The sequence below is a fragment of the Physcomitrium patens genome, chromosome 13 (assembly GCF_059467195.1).
Source record: "Physcomitrium patens ecotype Gransden chromosome 13, ASM5946719v1, whole genome shotgun sequence".
Lineage (NCBI taxonomy): Eukaryota > Viridiplantae > Streptophyta > Bryopsida > Funariales > Funariaceae > Physcomitrium > Physcomitrium patens.
Window position 1 is genome coordinate 13,810,940 of NC_143422.1, and position 16,639 is coordinate 13,827,578.

At 33.1% G+C, this 16,639-nt stretch overlaps 2 protein-coding genes across 5 annotated transcripts; one reads left to right on the top strand and one right to left on the bottom strand.

Moving 5' to 3' along the window:
• Positions 1-1,170: 1,170 nt before the first annotated feature.
• Positions 1,171-2,925, top strand: LOC112290289 (aquaporin PIP1-2). Its single transcript, XM_024536425.2, has 4 exons — positions 1,171-1,654; positions 1,794-2,089; positions 2,369-2,509; positions 2,689-2,925. The coding sequence occupies exons 1-4, from the start codon at positions 1,330-1,332 to the stop codon at positions 2,785-2,787; spliced, it is 861 nt and encodes a 286-aa protein (XP_024392193.1). The 5' UTR covers positions 1,171-1,329; the 3' UTR covers positions 2,788-2,925.
• Positions 2,926-8,983: 6,058 nt separating this feature from the next.
• Positions 8,984-12,997, bottom strand: LOC112290307 (chitinase-like protein 1). 4 transcript variants are annotated; one of them, XM_024536459.3, is made up of 4 exons: positions 12,850-12,997; positions 10,510-11,167; positions 9,903-10,059; positions 8,984-9,757 (listed from the first exon to the last, which is right to left on the bottom strand). In XM_024536459.3, the coding sequence occupies exons 2-4, from the start codon at positions 10,847-10,849 to the stop codon at positions 9,364-9,366; spliced, it is 891 nt and encodes a 296-aa protein (XP_024392227.1). In that variant the 5' UTR covers positions 10,850-11,167; positions 12,850-12,997; the 3' UTR covers positions 8,984-9,363. The 4 variants fall into 4 exon arrangements, with proteins under 4 accessions (XP_024392227.1, XP_073394139.1, XP_073394138.1 ...); XM_073538038.2 differs by lacking the exon at positions 12,850-12,997 and having other exon boundaries at positions 8,984-9,106; positions 9,423-9,757; positions 10,510-11,900; XM_073538037.2 differs by lacking the exon at positions 12,850-12,997 and adding an exon at positions 11,372-11,875.
• Positions 12,998-16,639: the final 3,642 nt, after the last annotated feature.

The following is a 16,639-nucleotide window of genomic DNA, read 5'->3' on the forward strand; positions in this document are numbered from 1 at the left end:
TCTTTTATTTTCCAAAGGCCATAGGCTCATATCCAGTTCTAGGCAACAAGAAAGTAATAATAAAATCCAATAACAAATGACCTGTAAGCAATTGGGCTTAGTCAATTTTGACATTTTGTTGATCATCATTTTTCTGAAGTAGCTTCAAGTCCACAGTTCACCAGTTTTATCAAACATTTTCACAATTCTGCTGTTTTGTTTTCGATTGAAGCATCTCCCTAGCAGTGACTCCTGCTAAACCAACGAAGACGACACCGCAATCTACTAGTCTTCGAAGGAGTGTGTGTGTGCATGATGCATTTGACAAGTCGAGCTCAAAGTTGACAGTCCCAAGCTTTGGTTCGAAAAAGTGTTTCCAGGTGCTTTGTACACTGAATACTAGAATAGACTCGTCCTCTATGTTTGAAGGTCTAGATTTTGAGGCTGATGTAGAGCATCGGTGTAATTCTTCATAGAAAAGGGAGGTAACGTGAGTATTGATGTGGCATGCTGTCTCCACAGCTGCAGCTTTAGTAACTCGTACTATTGTAAATGAGAATGAAGAGTATTCGGAAGTAGACGTTTCACGTGAAGCCAGCGACTTGGGCTACTTCGCTTAGCCTGTCACCTACTTCGTTCTCCCCATCACATGACTGACTCCCACGTTTGTTGCAATAATAAATGATTCTTTATATCCTTCCTTTCTCTCCACTTTTTAACTTTTTTGAACCCAATTTTTGGTCAGAAGCTGACGGTGTTCATAACAGAATGCTCTAAGAATCGATCATATCTTCGGAAAACGCTATTTCGATCGTCGTTAATCTGTGTCCAGGAACATGCCATTAAATCTACTGGAGGTTGAGCTACAAATTACTTACCTTGTGTCAGTTCCATGCATGTTAACGTTATCTGTGCTGTGATGGTTCGAAGTCTTACTCACGCATTACATTTTAGTCTTCTTTACATCCCCGAATTTATCTGTGAAGTTGAGACTAGTATTTAGTGAGACGGTCACCAGCTAAGGCAGAAAGATTATCTACTCTGCAGCTTTTTCCCTACACGTAATCAATTCACTATTGCTCCTCTCCTTCGGACAAGAAGCTGCAGGTTGCCAGTCGAATCTTCAGTTTTTGTACTCTAGCGGTGGAGGAAGGATAATCACCTTCAGCAAACGGAACTCTTCGCAAGATCATCAACACCCACAATCCGCAAATGCTACCCTCTCTCGATAAACAGCTGCATGCAGATTGCCTCCTCTCACTCACTAGAACCGCGCGCATTGCGAGCTCGTCTGTTGGATCGTGGGAGAAGTTGAGCTGAGAAGGGAGGAGGTTGCATTGTATTGGCTCCATGGCAGACAGGGGGGACGACGTAGCAGTAGGAGCATCGAGACATGAGCGCAACCCGCTCGGCACAAGTGCTCAGACGCGAGAGAAAGACTACATAGAACCAGCCAGTAGTCCCTTCATTGATCCAGTGGAGCTGGGGCGGTGGTCCTTCTGGAGAGCTGGGATAGCGGAATTCTTCGCCAGTTTCTTGTTCCTCTACATCACCGTTCAAACCGTCATGGGCCATAATCGCGGCGATGCCTGCGCGGGGGTCGGCATTCAAGGAATTGCGTGGGCCTTCGGCGGCATGATATTCACCCTCGTCTACTGCACCGCTGGAATTTCAGGTAAAGAATGCGCTGCTCATTTCACAAGTATTGCAGAATGATGATGTTTATGTGATCTTGGTTTCCAGATCTTCGTAGATTTTTATGTGAGGGTGGTCTGATGATGAGCTTGCCCGGGGTTTGATGATGATGGCTTAAGGTGGACACATAAACCCAGCTGTGACATTCGGCCTCTTCTTGGCAAGAAAGGTGACATTCCCACGTACAGTATTGTACATTGTGTGTCAATGCTTGGGTGCTATTTGTGGAGCGGGAGCAGTGAAAGGCTTCCAGCCTGATTTTTACCAGAGCGTTGGCGGCGGTGCCAACACTGTGGCGCATGGGTACACTAAGGGAGACGGTCTAGGAGCAGAGATTGTGGGCACATTCGTCCTAGTTTACACCGTATTTTCTGCCACAGATGCCAAACGAAACGCCCGCGATTCTCACGTTCCTGTGAGTACCCACTTCATTCTTGTCCATGGCCTTTAAGCTCAAGGTTCAACTAGTGCTGCATTGGTTTCTTTGCTTTCTTGCAGTTTTACTCCCAAGCTTGAAAGCCTGCACTCAACCTTAAATAGAAGCGTAGTATCTCAACGTTCTGAACGGTCGAAGAGCTCATCGTTCTTTTGAGTGGAAGACTGTGGCTAGCTAAGTATCGTAACAATATCTTACAGCAAGGCTTTGAATGACTGAGAAACATAATCTCTGACCACCGTCTGTTGTTTCGTGCAGTTGTTGGCACCTCTTCCCATCGGATTTGCAGTGTTCCTGGTGCACTTGGCCACCATTCCCATCACTGGTACAAGCATCAACCCAGCTCGCAGTCTCGGCGCTGCAGTGATTTGGAACAGAGATCAGGCTTGGAACGATCATGTAAGCCTCCACCTCCTTTGTCCCATCTATCCAAACTATGTCCCAATGCACCTAATTCTTGCTTTCAACTGAAATGCACCACGAACACAGTTTCTTCGAGTTTTGTCGCTGCTGTCTTGCTGTTCAACAGCCGAAGCAAATTCATTTTTTATTGTTCTTCTGGTTTTTTGTTGTGACAGTGGATCTTCTGGGTTGGTCCGATTTTGGGAGCCACTTTGGCGGCCATGTATCATACTTTGGTGATCCGTGCCATTCCCTTCTCTGCAAACCGAGCCTGAAGGATTAAAAGTATCAACATTCTATTATTTGGCTTTATATCAACATTTGGAGATGGAATGCCACCAAATTGCCGTTTTTGTCTAATATAAGCTGGCTTTTGCAAAGCTGCAAAAAAGAGCTGAATTCATTCGCTTTTACACTTGACACCATGGGCATGCAATTTGTAGTTAAAATGTTCTCTTGTTGTTGTACTTGTGGGTGTTGGATAAGGAAGGTGTCATTTTGAAAATCCTCTGAGAAAATCAATTTGAGTTAATAAGAAAATAACTATTGAATTAGAAATTGATGTTCTTGATGGAAAGCGATTTGGTTTTATAGAAGAATTTCATGAGTTGCCACTTTTAAGGTTAGAATGAAACTAGAAGCAAACTTGTGAGGTTTTGTGAACCTATATTAATATTCTCTTCTAATAAGTTATATTCTCTGGTAAATTTAATATCGACATTTTATTATTAGTGTATATGTATTTTCTTTTGAAATTTTACTGTGTTTTTCTTGCATAATACTCACTGTTATGAATGTTACATATTCAATTCTGAAAAAATCTTATCATTTGAAAAAGACTATATGCAATCACAAAAAGAAGTTATAGCAATTGATGAATTTAAAGAAATCCATTTGCAGCTAATTGTTTAGATAATTTGGATAACTTCACATAAATTAAAATATAAAAATAGAATATTTTTTGGTTTAAAAAAATTCAAGTAATAATTGTTAGACTTTTCAATTGTAATTTTTTTCCTTATGAATTATCAATAATATTACAATTGAAAAGTTTTCAATTGTTTCTGACCTATCATTAAAAAAAACTTGTTAATTTTGTATCAACTTAGACTGAAAAATTATATTTATTTATATAATTTTAATATGCAGAATTTGTGGACTTAATTTAATATTTTTATATTAAATATAAGAATTAATATCTGAAATTTTGATAAAAATTTGATAACATTTAGTGAATTATCTTTTAAATAAAAAAATCTAAAATAATATGATAAAACGTGCTATTTATGCAAAAATACTTAAATTAATTTTTTTTACATTTTACTTAAATTAATTTAAGATCTACGTTTTAATGATATTATTTAAATTAATTATTAAGATCGATTTAATAATTACTTTTAAAATTAGAAATAGACATAAAATAAAAAGATAGAAGAAAATATAAGAAATTAAAGAATACAACTCTTTTTTGCAAATTGGAATGTGAGGTAAAATATAAAATGCATAAATAAAATATTTTTTATAAAAATATTGTATTAATAGTTTTTTAAATATAAAATTATTTATTTTTGATTTAAAATAAATCAAATAAATTTTATTTCATAAAAATGTGTATTTATTTAAAATAAATTTAAAATAAATTTTATTACAATTACAACAATCTAAATTTTTAAGTTTTTAAAGTATTTATATCTTTCTATTAATTTTTTTAAAACTCTCATAATAGAAAAAAAAATCAATATCAATAGATTCAACTAATTTCTGAATTACTAGATATTTACTAGAATATTTCAATGTTAAATATAAAATTATTTTTTAAAAAAATATAAATTTATTTTTTGTAATATTAATATTATTCAAATAATATATTCCTTATTTATTTGAATAATACATGGTATATGATTATTTTTTTAGTTTTGGTAAATAAATGTTTTTATTAATATATTTCAATAAGATGTACTTTGAAGTTATTGGCACAATAATTAAAAATTAAGATAGATATGATATGAAGACCATTGATATTTAATTTTAAAAATATATATTTCTATAATTTCAATAAGAATTATTAGTTATATATATATATATATATATATATATATATATATACATTGTTAATTATAAGAAGATAAATAATTTAGAATTTTAATATAAGATCAAATTATTTTTATTTAGAAATTTTAAAGAAATAATTCTTAAAATCATTATACATAGGAAAAGTTTTGATTAATCAAAAATTAATAGCTTGATTTTTTAATGCATAAATTATATTAAAATATTGAAAAAAATATTTTTTTTTCCTTAATTAATTATTTGATTATTTATTTTTACAATAGGTTATTTAATTCATATTTAATGCATGAACATGTACATTCAATCAACAACCACGCCTACAATTACTTGGTACTAACAGATTCATTCTAATAAGTTAATTCAACTTCAAGCCATTAATACATAATTAAAACATTACATCTCAACTACAAAATTGTAATATTATAATCAAGACTTATATATCTTCTTGACAATTTTCATGTCAAAATTGTTCTTAGTGTGACCACATCTAAGATTTTAAAAAATATGCTTCATCTTATAAATAGTAAAAGTTGAAACAATTTATACAGTTGTTCAATGATTGCAACAAAGAAAGTTTAAGTGTTGACTTTAAAAATTCTATAAAAATCTTCTAATATGACATATTATAATAGCAAAGACAAGACTAAAAGACCTAAACTTATAAAAAATTAAAAAAATATTAATATTTTTTAATTTTTATATTTATGCATATTATCATAAGAAGTTTTTTTAAAGCCTTTTTTTAGAATCATTAAAACATTTTCTATAAAAATTCTTGTAATTTTCTATAATATTAGTCAAAATTCTATAAATTCATTGTACGTTGTACTATATATATATATACTCTTAAAGATTAATAAAAAGCATAAATATTTTTTAAGTAAGAATTACTGAAGTTCTTTTTTAATCAAAAGTAATTAAATCAAACCTATGATTAATCGTTTAGAATTTTATTTCTAATGCATACATCACAAGATTCAATAAATTCTTTATAATTTCCTAAATTTTTGATTTGTTAATATATATATATATATATATATATATATGTATGTATGTGTGTGTGTGTGTGTGTGTTTTTAAATTAGAGAATTTTTCAATATAATATTATGTTAGAATCAAAGTTAAATTTACTAACTCTTGAGATGAAGTAAATTCTTATTTAAATTTAAAAACATCATTTATACAACCACATCAGTTCTTTAAAAATATTTTGTTAATATTTTGGGACCATATTTTGGCACCATAGGATTTTATTTTATTTCATTGTTTTGTTTTGTTTTGTAGGGGACTTTGAAAGCTAGCATCAATACTGTATTTGATTTGAATAATAAATATTTATTTAAATTTAACAGCGTTTCCTTTAAATGTTATTACAATTTACAAAAAAAGTTATATGATTTTTAAAATTTTTTTAGAACAATACAATATCAAACTAACACAATTTTATTCTACTTAGTTGTTCATTCAAAATCAATATGCTCGTAATATATTATAAATAATTTCAATTTATATATTTTGGTATTGTATGTTGAAATAAACATACAATATCCTTCTTTAAGTAAACACTTATCACCAAACAGCTATATAAATATATATATATATATATATATATATATATATTTATTTTCATATCAAAAAAATATTTATAAAAAATATATAGGCGAACCTTGCTATTGTTGCTGTATCATAAAATCATCAAATAATTAAAAACTGAGATGAAATTTCTTTCATTTTTTTTTTTTTTTTTTTTTTTCTTTAAATTTTCAAATTTTATTATCAATTTTATACTTCATTTATTGAAATTAGTATTAATGAAAAATTATCCAAGAATATCTTTTCCTTAGATATCCCTTATTTTTATATTATGTTCTTATTAATTTTATTAATAGAATTGTAATTTTGACAATGTTTTTGATTAAGATTCATGTTCAAATTTATTAAATCTATAAAAAAATTATTTATGTTTTGTTGATGAATTCTCTTCCACTATAATATTATATTTTATTTATTTAATTGATATATATTTTTAAATTGGTGCAACGTAATGAAAAATCTAATAAATAATAGGTATCAGAGATGTTTTTTCTAAGGTGACATATGATCCTTGTTCTTATAGTTTTTATAATATTAGACATATAAAGCTCTTAGAAACTTCTTTGTTCTTGTAATATTACAATACGTTATTTATAATGAAATTAAAAAAATAGAATATTTCTAAAATATCAATTTGTATTTTATGATAAGTTACAAGTATTTTTTTACTCTTGAAAACATAATATTATATTAAAAACTAATTATATCTTATAAGAACTATTAAATATTATTATTATTATTGAAATCATTTTTATAAAATTTAAAAACTTCTTAAATCAATTTTTGTAAAGTACTTTTCTTTTTTAAATATCTGTGATAATCTAAATTTCTTAGGCTACTATGCATGATCTTTTATAATCAACACACATATTCACCTATTCATTAATAAATAAAATAAATGCTTATGCAAATAACTTCAATTGCCAAGTAAATAATTTTTTGACATTTTTATTCGTAATTGCTATAAATTTTATATAAAAATTTTAAATTCTATTAATAAAATTGAGATATGCTATATTAAAATATGATTTATTTCTAATAAATTTTAAAAATAAATTATTTTTTATTTTAGAAATAGTTTAATTAAATTTTTAATATTTTATATAATTTTATTTTTTATATGGATTCTTTATTAAAAAAATCTACAATTACAATATAATTTAAGGGATTTGAATTTCATTAATAAACATTCAAACAACTTTTAAATTAGAATAAATAATTTATAATTAAAATTTACATAAATTCAGATTCTAATATCTCAATTTGCTTCAATAAGCTTGAATAAAGAATAGGACAAGCACAAATATATAAGACAAAACATTCAAAATTTTATTTGAACTTTCTAAATTCTAATGTATTTGATAAGAAATGTCTATTTGTATAACATCTATTTAAAAGTAGGAATATAGAACTTTTTATTTTAATAATTTTTTATAAAATAAATGAGACCTTATGAAAATCTAGAAAATATAAGATTTAATGGAAATATTTCTATAAAAATGTATTTTAGTTTTGATAAAAAATTATATTCCGATATTAAAATTAATTGTTGTAATGCATGCCTTCAAATTATTTTTAGATAATATTTTATAGCCAAAAATCCTAATTTCCTTAAATATATCAATTATGTTAAGTTTTTGGTAAAAATAGAATATTTTTTAATTTTATTTATGGAATTATTTATTTGCTTTTGATTTTTTTTTAAAAAAGGAAAAAAGGTTAAATTTTGACTTTGGTATTTTTATTTTTTATTTCTTCTATTTTTTAAAATTTATTTTTTTTATAGGCGATTTTAGATTTTAATATAAAAAAATTATTTAAAATAATTTATGTATTTAAACACAATCATGTTCATAATAATATTAATTTTTTTCCTAATAATTTAATTTTTTTTAAATATTCTTTTAATATTTACTAATATTTAGATTTATTTTATGTATTATTTCTAATATCAATTTGATCTATAATTATTGGCATAAACTACTAGCTAATGTGATAATAACTTTTTAAAACCAATAAAGTAACTAATATTTATTTATTTACTCCTATGCACCTAAGTTTTAATATCTCTGTTAATAATCTTGTATATTTTTTTATAATTTTATATTGTTGCATATTAAGAAGGAGATGCACAATGTTTACATCTAAAAAAATGAACACAATTGTTTTTTTAATTAACATGATCTTCTTTTTGTACATTTTACATCTACTCCTATATAATATTTAAGTTTTAAAGAATGTTACAGTATTGTTGTATAGGCACGAGTAATATTATGGATACCAATTTAGTATATATTTGTACATACATGCATATAAGATGTAGAGTTCAAAAATATAATTATTGATATTGTGTTTCTTTAAAAATTAAGTATATAATTTACAATAATTCTTTAAAGAAAGTTATTCTTAAACTTATAAATATACTGAAATTAAAATTATTTTAATAATTAAAAACAATGATATTTTTAATGAAATGTGTTTTCACTGAAGTAAATAAGAAAATAAGATCAGATGCACTAAGATTCTTTCCAAGCATACTTAAAAATGTGATTCATCTTGTAACATGGTTTCTACTTCATTGTGTGATAACAAAATTTGTTCTCCAGTTTAATGAGCCTGGAAAATGCTTCGTAATTTGCCAGCTAACTTGTTTTTGCTGTTTGGTGATTGACTACAAACCAACGTACACTAATAGAGATTTATACAAAAATTAACGTCCTTGCATTAGCACGAGGCATGTCTGTAGCCCATGAACTTCTTTCCTAAATCAGAGGCCATTGTGGCTTGCGTACAAGCACAATGTTAACATGCATAAAATCCACACCAACTTTATTGCAGAAGTCGCTGAACACCATCTTACGTAGAAAACTTGTGATGTACAACGTTGGATTTCCTCTCAGAGATTGTGCTTGTGTTGCCAGAAAATCACACCTACCAAAAAGCTTTCTTTCAATTTTGGCTACAGGATAACATTCAATCTCGAAATTGATACCGTGTGACGATACCCACAGATGAGGATACTTGCAAAAACAAACTGCTACAGATCACAAGAGTCACATGGCAAGTTCACTTCGTTTCTATCATGCCTTCATTCCTATCCATTAAGTAAGAAGAAGTTGTGTGTCCAACTCCTCGAGGTTATTATCTCAGAATTGCAAAAATACTTCATGTGGAGAAGAAACAGTATGTTATACTAATGCATATTCCAATTGGACTACTTGCTGCGATGCACAGTCCACATGCTTGCCTGGATCTGTGAGGCCGAAGTAATCATGGAGGAAGCGAACGTAGTGCCCGATGCGGTCGTGCATTTGGAGGTCGTCGCCATGGCCACACTCGCTTTCACTAGCCCTTATGTTGATGGTCATTCCAAACCCAGGCAAGCGTTTAGCCAGAGTGTCGTTTTTGGTTGGCACCCACTTACCAACCATAACTTGATGAGGAGAGGGCCTTGTCTTCCCGGGAGTCATCCAGTACCAGATCGCTGCCTGCCATGCGACCGTTTCGTTGTACGACAAAATCTCGGGATGATTTAATAAGTCCTGCTTCAACGCCGCTCCCGTCGCGCCATAATTGAAGTTCCTGAACAGTTAAATTGAAATTTAGAAATGAAAAACACGGCCACTGAATGAAAAAAGTTGCCTGATACGGTATTGTATTTGTATTCCTGCGTTTAGTGTGCGCATTGGCAGTGAAGATTTCATGATAGGCTAACCAATCGACCCACCAGTAGAGAGGAAAAGCTCCACGACCGTGGTAAGAAGCGCCAGGAGCACACGGGTAGAGGAGTTCGTCTCCCTTGCAGTATTCATAGGTAGGTGAGAGCTCTCGGTTGTAGCAAAGCCCCCATGCGTATGGGGAATCTTTCGCTCCAGGCCACCCACCTGCGGATTGTCACATGGTCTCTCACTTCAGAAGACTGGTGTTGATAACTCATTTCTGAGATGATTGTGAGAGCTCTGGCATCTGGCGGCGAGGAATTGACAAGATATCTCACACACCATAATGTGTGCGAAGCGAGCATTACGTCTTTCCATGCCATTGTGAATTATTGTTCTATTGTTCTAGTGTTCTATTCCAGATACACTAGGATATAATAGATACAATAGAACACTCACGGAATCGGGAATACGTGGTAGAAGGGTTGATATGGCAAGAAGCCGCGAGTTCCCTATCCGCGACACCCACCTCCCCATTTTTGTGTGTGTTGGTTGGCAAACGTCGCTAAGTCGCTAATGATGTTGTGAGAATGCAAGAACTGTGCGAAATTGGAATTATCGAGATCTTTAATAGAAGAAATCACTACAAGAACAATCGCTGGATTAAATACTCACATGAGGTTTCATGAGCTACGTGAGCGAAGAACGCAGCAAGCTCCTTCTTCTGCGTGTCATCCCCACCTACTGAACCGAAGCCGGCAGACTGGAACATCTTGGCGGCGGTCATGAACCCGCCGTAACTCCAAAAGCCTTGCGCATGCGCCATCCGACCGTTCCGGTGCATGAACATCCCCTCGAACATTCCCTCCGTGAACAAATCGCTTATGGTTTTATTGCACCCTTGGTCCTTGTAAGCTTTACTGCACACGAGCCCTTCCACTCCTAACATTCCATGGTCCCCTGTCATGCTCAACCCCAGCACCAACGCTACCACTACCACAATTGTCCCCGCCATCGCTGAGATTCACTGCAATGCCTCTGAAAATTCGCAATGTACTCACGAAGAAGCGTCAGACTTCTCTCTTATCTGAACTCTGTACATCAATAGATACAAAGTACAACGCTACTACCAACGTGATTCGTTCAGTTCGGCAACTCTAGTAACCCATCGTTCATGTAGGTGTGCTCGTCCCTACTCTTGTTCGAAGTCGAAACTGCAGTCCTCTCATGAACACGTTGATGTAGAGAACAGAACGCAGGTGGCGATGCTTTTCATTCCAAAAGCATGCATGCATGCAGCGCTAATCTCCCCCTGTACTCATTCCCTCATTCCCTACGAACAGGCAGTCATGTCAACCTTTTAGATCAGTAACCGGTCTGCAAATTGAATGAGAGGCGACGACGACATGATCATGAAAAAACAGAGTCCTTGAGTAGAAAGTCTCAGTCCCCAATTATGAGAAGCTTCAGCATCGTAATCACTGCAGCAGTGATTTAAACCAAACATGAGAGTAAAGCGATCGGCAAGGCTCTGAACTTTTAAAATCCACTCAGAAACTTCTCCTAGAATCGACCCTGCACAGATATCCAAAGGGCATGGAATCCTCGTTGCACTTGAAGCAGCCGAAATTGAGCACATCATATCCACAAACGTCTCATAAGACCATCGCATAGGATCAAGAAAACGTGGTGGAAACCCTAGAATCCTGAGTTAGGCCGAAGGGTTAAAAGAACTTCAGTAAGACCGGGCTTCGATGATTCCATACTCTCACAAAAGATCAAAACGGTATGCAATCCTGCAATCTGCTGCCAAACAGTCCCCCCAAGCAACCAATCGTCCGTCTTTTGCTTCTTTGTTTCTGGGAGATCACAAGTGACGAGTGCTTTGGCCCAGTGAAAAATAGTCGACCGTTCTTGAAGGCAATGTAGCATTAAGAAAATACTTGGCCAGCTCTCATTTACGCTTCAAGTGGTTTGCGAATCTCTCATTTCAGCGGTATTCCGGCGACGGAGGAGGTGAGGACTGAAGAAATGAGTGAAGCTGAGGAGTTTGATTAGTAGAATTCGAAGTGGAGGGTTTGTGATTTGCACTTGACATACGCGCCGAATGCGCACGCCTTTGCACTGCTTTGCGGTCACGACTTCAAAATGGGTGTAATTCCGATAGTGGTTAGATTGATGTCGCAACAGCAATTTTTCGTGTGAAATGTTGCCAAGCAAACCGCAGTAATCTCCAACATCAATAGTATTGGAGCTATCTAACACAATAAATGTCATCCACAGGACTGATGAATGTCAACAGGATTCCTCAGTGTGAAGAGGGTCCATTGGGGATGCAGGCGCAATGGCGAAATACGTCCTTCAAGGGCGCCGGCGTGATACGTCATGAACGGTAATCGCTGCTGGGCACCGGTGATCATGCAATCGAAGAGTTCCCTAGAATGATATGGAACCCGGTTCGATTCTCTGTCGGAGTGAGAACCAGGTGCCATACCAGGTGGAATAGGTCAGATGGTTAGACGTTTCAGCTCAGTTGGTTAGAGGAGGGCAGAGCGTGTGAGGGCGAGCGAGAGCAGTGAAGGAGCGGAGCGGCGGAGGAATTAGTACGGGGGGAACGACCCCTCGATTATACCTAGCACTGGATCACGAAATGTAGTACAGCAAACCCTCCGTCCCATCAAATCAGTGTACGCAGTCGGCTATTACTATCAGTTCGTGAGATGGGTAGTCGGCTAATCTCCAAGGTCACTTACCCACTAAAACATGGTTAGGAAGAAATTAATACGGCACTAATACGGAAGACCTAATGGCGATAACCCAGAGAACTACCCCACCTCGAAGGACCAGTGTCCGAAGAACCAGCCAAGGCCACACCCGAGTAGTAACCCCAATCACATCAGAGCCCCCGTACGGCACCACAGAAAGCAACACTGACTAGATGCCTGCGCAACCCAGCCACCCACCGACCAACGTTGCCACATAGTCAAAGTGCGACTTAGACACGCTACGGATTACCTTTTCTCCAGAGGAGCGTCAACTCATTGAGACAATCTGCAACAAAACGATGCAACACACAGTCATCGCCTACATCGCAGGCACCAGCCCAAGACAACCAGCCCTAGCACATTGGGCTGCCTCAACGCTTCACCACATCCTGAAGACCTGCACCCTAGTCAACAACGGCTTCTTCAAAGCCACCTTTTCCAACACGGAGGGCGTTCAATACACCCTCAACATCCCGGTCACTCATGAAGGTAAGGAAGTATCCTTCATCCCCTGGACCCTGTTATTTTCAGCAAATAATAGGGAAACATACAAATTCTCTGCAGTCTTGATTTAATTTTTAGGACTGAGTCTTTACATGCAACAAGAGCCCTGCCTCCGGATCTTAGCCTCTAGACTGGGAGAAGGGAAACATACAAATTCTCTGCAGTCTTGATTTAATTTTTAGGACTGAGTCTTTACATGCAACAAGAACCCTGCCTCCGGATCTTAGCCTCTAGACTGGGAGAGGTACTACATGCAACAATAGCCTTGCCTCCGGATCATAGCCTCTAGAGTGAGAGAGGTACTACATGCAATTAGAGCCCTACCTCTGGATCATAGCCTCTCGACTGGGAGAGGTACTGTTCATAGAAGAATTCTCCTCCTATATATACAAAATAGCATGATTAAGAGTCAAAAACAAAGTCCCAAACGTAAACAAGCTTTTGTCCAAAATTAATTTATTAAGTATCATGGACATATACATTTATTCCAATAGTTATTTATATAATTAGGGAGGAGTATGTAAATATAGATTAATTTCTTAAAATCTTCTACGAAACCTTTTTAAAAGCTTTTTAGATGTATTTATAGAATAGAAACTTGGCCAACAAATTAATCATATATTGATAGCTTGTGGAACAAGTTAATTCACTATAGTAGCTTGTGGAACAAGTTAACTCCATATAGTAGCTTGTGTAACAAGTTAATTATGTGCCATATACATAGATAACTTGCCTTGCAAGTTAATATATGAAGCTAACAAAGTCAACACGTTTTAGAGTCCTAAGGACATTGCCACATAGCTCTTAATTAAGAGTATATATGGAGGCAAGAGTGAAGCATTCTTCACTCTTGTCAATGCATTCCTAGTCCTTAGTCTTATTCCAAGACTTTCTAGTCTTCTTATCTTTGGCAATAGCCATTCTAATTCAATAATATATCATTTTTGAGTGACTTTCTAGTTCTTTTCAGTGACACAAGAGTGCATTGAGGATTTTCTTTCTTTGAGATTCATGTCCTTGACAATTTGACAAGAGTTCTAACATACTATTTCTATCTTATTTTAGAAGTGAGTGGATTATTCTACTTCTATTGTTGTATTTTGAAGGTTGTAGACTATCTACCTTTAAATAAAAAATCTTCTTTTTTAACACTGATTTTTTCTTTAAAGAAAATGAATTACTCTTTTTTGTGGAAATTTTTATTAGAGGTTATGGATTATCCTCCTCTAATTTAATTTTTTGGATTTGTTTGAGTTGTTTATGGAAGGAAAGATTATGGATGCTATTTATAGTAAAAGTGAGAATAGATTTGTAACTATTGCAAATCTTCAAGAATTTGTCAATATTTTTAGGGTAGAAATTTCACCCATTACCAATCTCAATGATGGGAGCACTACTTCTATATATATGGAAGAAGTCCAGAGTCTACATTATCATATTGTAATTGCTTATAGTATGTAAAAATTAGTTAGGACATATAACATGTTCAGAAGTCTTGGTGTATGTTAGAATGGTTAATAGATTAATTTAAAGAGAGTGGATATAAAAAAGTTTATTTTGAGTTTTATCTATTTTGATTATAGCATTTAAAAAAAAATTTGGACCTAAATATTTAATATGAAGCCTTGAGAGGAGATTAGAGCCTAAAGAAGAAAATCTTAACTACTAGAGGCTTATTGGGACGGATGAAAGCAAGACATAGTTGGATGAAGGCAAAGAATAGGGATCTTCATTTCTATTGGTCAAAGGCCATGTCCAATAGGCTTCAAGGAGACTGCTCAAGGCCTTATTAAGAATTAAGGTTTATCTTTTGAAGTCATTTGAGCTTTGGAGGCTAAGATCAGCAAGTTTAGGATTTTGGGTACAGATTGGATGTAAATTTTGTGTGATTTGGAGTTTTAATGAAGGAATAATTGGTGCTCAAAGATAAGGTGTCAATTTCATACCTATTGTCACTCTTTGGGGCATAACATACATTTACAAAGAGCAACAACAAATCAAAGACCATAGTTGGAGAGAATGCTTTTTTAAATACATTTTTTATATATTTTTTGATGAATTTGGATTTTGGATGAAGAAGTTATAGAAGGTTGTAGTCAGCACATCCAAATCAAAGGCAATTAGTAAGTGACTTTGTTCATAGTAATGGTTGGAGCCATATCTTGAGTTTTTGGACAAATTTTGGACTCAAACCTCTTGGAAAAGATAGATTATTGTATGAAGAAGCTATATATATAAATTTTGTGGCATTTGAATGCTTAGTTTATGAGATATGAAAAAAATTACATACAAGTGTATAAAAACTAGGATTTGAAGCTATTATTAGGATTTTCGTGATATCTTAAGATCCACAATAAATTTCAGTTGCAATTTGTTGTAATAGTTGTTAGAAGTACATAAGTACTTCATATAAAATTTGAGTTTATTTAGACAGTCCAATTAAAAGATATAAGTTTTTGAAGTTTGGGAATAATACCCCATAAGGATGTACAAGGATTTAGAATTTTTTTAATCATATTTTGGATGTTTTGGAAACTTAAGACTTATATATTTGGTGTAGTTGCTCCTAAAAGTGTGTTTATATATATATATATATATATATATATATTTGGTCTTTCTTATATCAAGACTTGATTGAGTAATTAGTGGCTACGAAGAGCCCAATGCTTTCTTGAGGCAAATTTTCTCTACCTTGACAACATCAAGAAGTTTTACAATTAAGGAAAACAAGTTGATTAAACTGACAACTAAATTCAGGGGGTCTTGCATCTATAAGCTCAAGAGAGGCAAGAATTAGTATGCCCGAAAAGTTTGATGGAATAAGATCAAAATTTTGAGGGTTTTTATAATAAGTTTAATTCTACTTAAGATTATGCTCTTTCCAATACGCGGATGGATTTACTTAAGTTGACTTCATAGCTACACTTCTATCTCAAAGTGCTCTTTCTTCGTTTATACCTTTGATAGAAAATGATTCACGACTTCTTTATGATTTAGATTCATTCTTAGAAGTGTTTATGGCTACATTCAGAAAAAGTAATTGAGAAGGAGTAGCAAAGACCAAAATTTTATTTTTATGACAAAAATCATGATCACAGACCACATATGTTGCTAAATTCTAAAACCTTGCTTGCAATGTAGACTGCAATGACAAAGCACTTATCAATTTATTTCAATAAGGATTAAAGGATAGCATCAAAGATTTGTTATTAACAATTTCAAAAGTAGAATCTTTGAAATAATTTATTACTCAAGCCATTACATGCGACAATTAATTATTCAAAAGGCATCAAGAACAAAGAATTGGTTAGAAAGGAATAAGTCGAGTAATGGTTGTAGTTCCCACGTTTTTTGAAACATATTCATTAAGGCCATAACCTGTAATAGATATATACATTTAAGTGAGCAATTACCTATATAAATAGATAGAAGTAAATAAAAGTAGTTAAAAGTAAGTTAAATCTATAATATCTTCTATAAAAGCTTCTTAAAAGCTTTAAAGATGCTAATTTGACTTTATAGGTGTCTATAATTGA

Excerpts from the sequence above, each read along its gene's own strand:
- LOC112290307 (XM_024536459.3), bottom strand. The coding sequence starts at position 10,849 with ATGGCGGGGACAATTGTGGTAGTGGTAGCGTTGGTGCTGGGGTTGAGC. Across the intron at positions 10,060-10,509 it reads CGTAGCTCATGAAACCTCAT|GTGGGTGGCCTGGAGCGAAA; the intron begins GTGAGTATTTAA and ends GACAATCCGCAG. Across the intron at positions 9,758-9,902 it reads GGAGCTTTTCCTCTCTACTG|GAACTTCAATTATGGCGCGA; the intron begins GTGGGTCGATTG and ends TTAACTGTTCAG.
- LOC112290289 (XM_024536425.2), top strand. The coding sequence starts at position 1,330 with ATGGCAGACAGGGGGGACGACGTAGCAGTAGGAGCATCGAGACATGAG. Across the intron at positions 2,090-2,368 it reads CCCGCGATTCTCACGTTCCT|TTGTTGGCACCTCTTCCCAT; the intron begins GTGAGTACCCAC and ends TGTTTCGTGCAG. Across the intron at positions 2,510-2,688 it reads ATCAGGCTTGGAACGATCAT|TGGATCTTCTGGGTTGGTCC; the intron begins GTAAGCCTCCAC and ends TTGTTGTGACAG.